The 7,846-nt window shown below is 40.2% G+C and overlaps 1 protein-coding gene across 1 annotated transcript; it reads left to right on the forward strand.

Moving 5' to 3' along the window:
• Positions 1–2,469: 2,469 nt before the first annotated feature.
• LOC145908574 (uncharacterized) lies at positions 2,470–5,314 on the forward strand. The gene is made up of 5 exons (XM_082995876.1): positions 2,470–2,596; positions 2,959–3,054; positions 3,356–3,514; positions 3,862–3,996; positions 4,225–5,314. Exons 1-5 carry the CDS (start codon positions 2,528–2,530, stop codon positions 4,726–4,728), a joined length of 963 nt encoding a protein of 320 aa, XP_082852002.1. The 5' UTR covers positions 2,470–2,527; the 3' UTR covers positions 4,729–5,314.
• The last annotated feature ends 2,532 nt before the right edge of the window (positions 5,315–7,846 follow it).

The following is a 7,846-nucleotide window of genomic DNA, read 5'->3' on the forward strand; positions in this document are numbered from 1 at the left end:
TGTAAATTATGAATTCGTTGCATATTTATAGCAACGTCCAGCACACTTCGAAAACAAGTAATGTAAAAAAACGTTTCAAAGTTACGGTGCGCTCGTGTGTTTCTGTCGGTTTTGTAAGTGTTTACTGCTTTAAAACAGATAGTGGCGATTGTTCAGAGTCGTTTGCGTTGAAGAATCAAAACAATCCCTTCACCTAAAGTTTTGCGGTTGCCAAACTCCGGTCTGGTATGACGCAGGTATAGAAGAATGGGATAATTGGTCGGGTTTCGGTTGCACACTGCGTTGCGCTCAAAAGACAAAGAGGCATTCCGGAAAGTTGTCTATGTGTGTACGTCATTGGTTTAACCAACTATAACAACATTAACGGTGTATATCGGTTTTGCCGACAACGCTATCATATACCTGGTGTTTGCCTCCTAAAAAGAGAAGGACAACACTATTCAATTTGCAACAGTTTGCAATGAGGCAACGCATTTCGCAGGTCGTTTCACTATTACGTAACACCACTGTCATTTACTCGTGTTGTTGTTATGCTTTTGCATTTGTGCGATCGCAGGGATTGCCTCGCTATGCAAATTGTGGTGAGGATAACCTGATCAAAATCCAAATATGTTTTATTTCAGATCGCGTATGTGGCGAGGCCGTGTGTTTGATTCTATATTAGTGGAGTGCTTCCACCGCGAAACTGTAACCTGTTGGGACGGGACATCGGGTTAGGGAGATATCCTGTGCATTCCGTCATACCATACGACCGTTACATATAATTTTTCCCAAATCCTGACAAAAAGCGAACGGTGTTTTCCAGTTCGGCCAGAACAATATGCGAAAAAAGTCACTATGTCTATTTGATTTCTATACACTGTACGATTCTGTTTTTTGGTTAAAGTCATTTTGTTGGTATAGTCGCCTGTAACAAAGTTATTAATTATGTAATTTTGACATTACATTCGTAAACAAAAATGTACCGATAAAATACATGAGAAATATAAAAGGTTTCGTGTCCATATTGTACTCCAAATTAGCTAATCTATAACGTTACGTTGGTTAACGTAAGCCAAACTATCAATATTCATAATCAGACATAATTTGTAGTTTCACGCTTGGAATACTTAGTTTACATGGATATATTGCTGAGCGGAGGTAGTCAAACATTTTGACGTTGTTGTTGTGTCATATGTTCATATGATTTGCGTCCAAAATTGTGGTACGTTTTGTGTATAGAGCGCATGGGTATTTGACCAAATCTGATGGAACATTTGAGATTTTGCATTTTTCTGTTGCTCTGTAAACCATAGTCAGTCACAACAGAGTCGGGAGCGAAGGTCGTCTTGCACATGGTAAACAGGAAACAATCCTCGTGTGTATTATGGCATTCTACGAAATTAAAGGGTAAATCGAAACGCCCCTTTAACCACACCAAGACGACTATCGTGTTTAAATAAATGCGATTATCCCTTTGCATCGGGTTGATGACTTCTTTCATGGTCTGTTCGCTTTAAATATCTTTCTCGAAGGCTGTTTACAACAGTTTGGCCTTTCCATATGCAGTTGTCCTTCCGTCGCGGAATGAGACCATCCTTTGCAATGGTGTCAATAGGACAAGACTCAAGTTTCATGATCTTTGCGCTTAAATGCAGTGGAAACGTACACAAGTTTCATGTTGTTGGGAAACATATGTTCCCAGCCAAACAAGCTCTCATAATCATTGAGAGTTGCCAAAGGCAACAGCTGCACTGATGAGACCTAACATATCGAAACAGTGCGTACACCTGTCTGCAGCCCTCAATGATAATCATCAGATGTCTTGATAAAGTATTGGAAGGAATTCGTGTAGTGTATTTTCGTCTCTGTATTGTTGATATTTGTGGTATACGTAACACGTGGGAGGTGATAAAAATGTACAGTCGAGATTGGCAGGCGTGACCCACTCCGTTCGGACAAAAGCATTTGTTTTAAAAAAGTTTACCGCTTTGTAAGCGAACTTTTGTCTTCAGTGCTGATAATTAAACACACATACTTGCACTCTGTTCGTCTTTTTTTACTTTTGACAGCCACGAAATTGAAGATGTTTCGTAATGTAAGATGTTAGATAACAGAGCACGTGCCCTCTTAAACAAAAACTCAATTTATCTTACAAAGCATTTTTTTGTCTAAACCCCATTCGTCGGTTACATAAGGCAACCTAACGAGGCAATACGACCGTAACAAGACAGATTGTTTTAAAAATTGTGTAACATGTTGTAAATCTGTCCGTTGCGATGTTAACCACTTCACCAAACAGCAACGTGTTAACCCCGCTGGGCAACAGTGCTTGTCTGAATTTTCTGCGTCTCCACAAGTCAAAAATCGATACCCCGCCGCCAAAATTTTCTGTTCACGAGTTGCCCTTTTGTGTAGGAAAAGGAAAAAGGGTAGACAGGAGATTAGAGAGGTATATATAGAGTGCGAAGGCGCAGCAGGACGCACAAATTTGCAGTCAGCCACAAACCGTTGCCGTTCAAGAAGATAAAAGGCAAGACCCATAAATATGATAGACATGGTCAGTACAAGCCACGAACTGGATTTAAACGCAGATGCCGAGTGCGGTTTCAGCCAGGTAAGAATTGGAAACATTTTAATTTCACAAAAAGCGGTCGAAAGTTGCCTTTAGCCGAGTTCTGATTTAAATGCGTTGCGTGCAACGATCGATACCAAGTAGATCGACTATGTCCAAGGGAGAACAAATGTTGTTAAGCAATCATCGGCTTTTAACTTCTAGCTTGTGGTCCCAATGCGGTACCTCAACACACGTAATGCAAGATTGAAATCGATGGCTTGCGCTGTTTTACTGCATCTTAATCGTATATAGTGTGTAAACTAGTTAGTATTGGATTCTTGCGGAGCCAAACCTCGAAATAGAAAGATTGACGGACGAAGCACAGGCGAATTTTAACGCTTTCCGTTTATTTACTTACGCAGGAAATGGAAAAATACATGCCTGAGGATTTGCTCCTAGAATACAAACAAGCTTTCCAGATGCTGGACAGAAAAAACATTGGAAAGATCACGATAAGGGTAAGTGGACAAATTACGTCTTAAAATATACTGTGTCCCAGTAGATAATGGTGACGTGCTAAAATGATATTTTCCGATCTAAATGCGGCCAAAACTGCATTTTGTTACTGTTAAGGTATACGCAAAACTCTTGATACTTCCTGCCATACAGCGGCGGTTAAGTGACACGAACTAATTTTGTATAGGTATCCAAGCTTTTCAATGATAAAGTACATAAATGTTTAATGCATCTGGGGGTACATAGTGATGAGAAACTAAGCCGGACGCACGTTTGTATAATCTTGCTTCACGCGTTTTTTAGGACCTTTCGACTGTGGTGTGTTCCATCGGCATGCAAATGACAGAGAAAGAAATATTCGCCGTGGTGTCCAACTTCGTGGACGTGCAAGACAATATCTCTGGTGTTACCAGATGCATTGATTTTCACGATTTCCTCGCCACGATGGCAACCATTGCCAAGGTAAGTTGTTAACGTGGCACATATAAGTGTCTGTAGCGACGCACTTGATGATATCAGTCTAATCGATAACCAGCGCATTGAGTGGGATACAAAACGTCAACGTAACTGTGCAACAGCCTAGGGTGATAAGTAGGGTAAGATCGAACATCGTTGCGCTGAACGTCACGCATCGCAATGACGCAATACCAGATGCATTAAGAATTCTGTGGCGCAGCGGGTGAAGGGAATATTTTTAACCAACGTCAATCTTGTGATTGATGAGTAATTTGCGGCCAATCACATCACAACGAATGCCCATAGCATGAATTTCTTCTTTTGAGATTTATCGTTCTTTTGTATTTTTACAGGATTGCGTCTCTGAGGACGAAATCAACCGCGTATTCCGACAGTTTGACAAGGACGGCGACGGTTTTATTTCACCCGAAGAACTCCGCGCATTGCTATCTCGCCTCGGCGAAAAAGTCACCGACGATGACTTACAGGTTCGTTATGCATTCCAGACATGCGTTAATATGTGACATTTCGCCAATCTACAAACAAAACAATGACTAAGAGAGATAATGCATAAGTGACTAACCCGGAAAATATCGTGAATTTAATATGTGTTGATACTCTCCGGTACCAAAAAATATTGTTTTTTTGTGGGTAAACCAAACTTAGTGCATAAATTTATAGTGACGTATAATTTACCAGGTAAATTTTTATTGCAGGAAATGATGCATGAGGCTGATAAAGATGGCGACGGCCTAGTGAGTCTAAGCGAGTTCATTCACGTAATGACTGGTTCTACTTTGATTGACAACTGCGTCGGAGGAAGTCACGAGTCAAAGTCGCCTGCATCCGAGTCCGTGTTGCTTCGAGGTGTTGAAATCGAGGCTCTGGAGCGTTTATCTGCTCCGGAGGACCGAATCTTTGTGGAAGATGGGGACTTGTCGATAACTTTTGCGGTTCCCAGGACCCAAACGAAACGCAAGTCTTCATTTGGCAAAAGAAGAAAGAGCATTGTCGATTGGATCAAAGGGCGTCCCAAGAGCCAGTCTTGTCAGGAGGAGCAACGACCCGTGAGCAGAGTCAGCACAAGCAGTAGCTCTTCCTCCGACATGGACTCCTCCAACTCAATAAGTTCATCTCGAAGAAGGAGGAGCAGCATTGGAAGAACTCTTCAGAACGGTTTAAGGATGACCTTCATGAAGACGCTTCGTACTGGAAAGTGAACTCTCTTACTGCCCAGCAGTTCCGCGAGGTTTAGGGTGCTACGTCTGCTTTTGAGGCCAATCGGGCAGTTTGTGATTCCGCACAAGGAGGGTGATGACAACAAGTGGATGCTCTTTGTAATTTTTGCCTGCTTAAGCTTGAAATAGCTTTTTTTTCAAAATTCTTTGAACATTTATCGCTATTTAAAAATGTCATTACAATTTCTTTAATTTATAATCTATTTATTTTTGCACGATAATCTGTTGATTGTTTTTCCATAACTACTAACGTATCGACGTTTTAATACTAATCCATTTTCTTACAATCAATTTATTCGAGTTTGAAAGCCATATAGATACGTACTTTAAGGATTAATGACTGTTGTCCTTTTTTTCGCGTACTCTACTTTATCCAAGCTTTATTGTGTTCTTTTTCACTTCCCGCAACAAGTGTTCCATTCGCTTTCTTCCTTGTTTCGCCGTTAGTTTGATCAAATTTGTTCTACATATGTTACGTAGAAATCTATACATGCTTATTTTGTCAGCAAAAGTCGTTTATTTCCATAGCACGGTGCGCAAAAAGAAATAAAATATTTGAATTTGCTAATTTATGTTTGGGATATTTCAAGGGTTTGATGATGTTCTCAGATATGTTATTATTTGATATCGATTTGAATTAAATAATTTTGCTTGCCAAATTACCAGTGCCTGAAGTAGGCTACATTACAACATAGGAATCGAATCCTATGATCATGTCGTGTGATTGCTCCCTCGACAGATGAATGCGTTCCGGTTCCTATGTAGCAATGCTAATGATTAAAAGATAAACAATCAACTCCAATCATGCACCTCAAGTGATTAAATGAACTAATGTTTTTTTGTGACAAAGACGTGAATATCAAATTAGCGTTCAACTTAGCATAATGCCGCCAGCTTCTGCAGGCTTGGCAACTTGGGAATGCATTAAATGAATTCAATAGAAATATTACCACGTTACATTTATCTCTAGTCTAAAGCTTATTTTATTCCCTTTTATTCGAATATTTAACTGCGATAACACACCCTGTCAAAGCGACAGAATTAATGAGTTGTAATAATTGCGTATAACTTGCGGGAAGTATAGCTGAGTTAAAGCCGACTCCCAACGACGTATTCTTGAGTCACAAACAGTTCAAGTGTATTCATATAGAAGAGCAGTGCGCAGATTTTACGCAAACAGGCAAATAACGCCAGGGGCGCAATTGACGCATACTGAGGTGTGCAGAATTCCGCAGGTGCAAGTCACGTTGATTACACTAAGAACATGAAACGCCCGTTTGCTGGGTCAACTGTAGGACAAGCATCATAGAATTACACAACAATGTGAATGCGAGGAATAGACAAATATTTAACCACCGAGTGAGGCCCGAATTTAAAACCAAAAATGGTTCGAAACCAGACCGCGGTTCGCCAGTTGTGCAGCTGTTATGGGACTCTTGCTGTGAAAAAACATATTATTGTTTAAGGTATGACACAATACCTTCTCCATGCAATAATTCAAAACATTGCACTATTTCATGCAGATTAGAATTAGTAATTTTGAAAGCACAACAAAACATTTATGTAATTGAAAGAATTATACAAACGATATTGGAAATGTTGTTTGCATTAGATACAGGCATTCGACATTTTAAATTCAAATTCTCAACCTGAAGGAGTGTGTTACATTAAAAGCACATAAATAAATTTTGCCACTTGTAAACCAACATTCCTATGAATTTATAAATAGAAGCCTCATATTTTTAGCATCATGCACTATCCATAAACTGCCTATCGAAGACATAAGCTATTATTGGTGATTTGAATAGCACCTTGGGAGCTGCTCCATTCTGTTCCCGCTGCACGTGTTTACGCATATCTTAACTGTGCATTACGTTCCCTGCGGTTTTAGGTGTTGTCAGACGGGAGAATGGGAGAACGCACTGCCTACAATTCATTTCTATTGGCTACACCGAAATCCCGATTTACGTATGCGATTAAACGCAAGGAACGTGTTCAGGTCGAATGATAATTTTGCATAGAAATTTTGCGTGCTATATCTGTTACACTGGATGACCGTGTTCTTTTTCGCTCTGCTTAGTGCCGTGCGCACCTAAAATATTAACCTGATGAAGATGTAACCATGACGCTAGGTTTATAACTGATAGAACCCTTTCCTATCTATTTATTATCATAAGAATTTTGCAAATACAGTTGCAAATCGTCGCGACAGCTTAATTGATGTTTTTCTCTTTTATCTGTGTGTAACACATTTGGGGCGATACTATGGCTTGGCAACTATTTTGTGCAGCTCCTACACCTTCTTGATTATATTCTTTTGTCCTCTTTTGAAATGGCGTCATCGGGTTTGTAACAGGCTGTAAAAATACATTATGTAGCTCCTGCTTTTGTGACACACAAAATGTTAAATCGGCAAAACATGCTCAAAGGAGGTTTGGGGTCGGCACCATTGTTTCTGCTTTAATGGCAACACAGTATTGTTTATGTTTTCCTCTATATAAGGGATTGTGAAACGCTGTTCGGTAATCGGTATGATCTAAAGCAAGAAAGAAGGTTTCATAACAAATGACAGTAATCACCTTACCGGCCAGGTGTTCATCTTCTGTTCTTTATAGTTTACAGAATGGAAATTCTGATAAGCGTATTTGAAGCAGGAAATCAGAAACACAACTGCAAAAACCGCCGTAGATAAACTGAACCACGTTCAGTAAACCGAATGTACCCACCCACTGCCATATGTCACGCGAACCATCCTTCGGTCCACACCATGCCGCTTTGATGCCATACGGTTAACGTGTTCATCACACGTTATATAGTATTGTTATTAAACTTTCACCTACATGTGTTTAAGCGGCAGACACATGGCATAATCGCAAAATATATTTTTTTGACCACACCGGGACTTGAACCCAGGATATATCCTGGGCACGAATCCCGATCAGGTTTTCTACTTGTAAAATGGGTCGGGCGCTTGACCAATGCTGCCAATCGCCCACCCTCATCCGTCGTCGTATTGTGCCAAAAGTAGCTTAAGAATGCCACCTAGCTGCGAAACGTAAATATTTATTACTCCGCAAACGAAGCGATGACGGACTGGACA

The sequence above is a fragment of the Ascidia mentula genome, chromosome 7 (assembly GCF_947561715.1).
Source record: "Ascidia mentula chromosome 7, kaAscMent1.1, whole genome shotgun sequence".
NCBI classification, from domain to species: domain Eukaryota; kingdom Metazoa; phylum Chordata; class Ascidiacea; order Phlebobranchia; family Ascidiidae; genus Ascidia; species Ascidia mentula.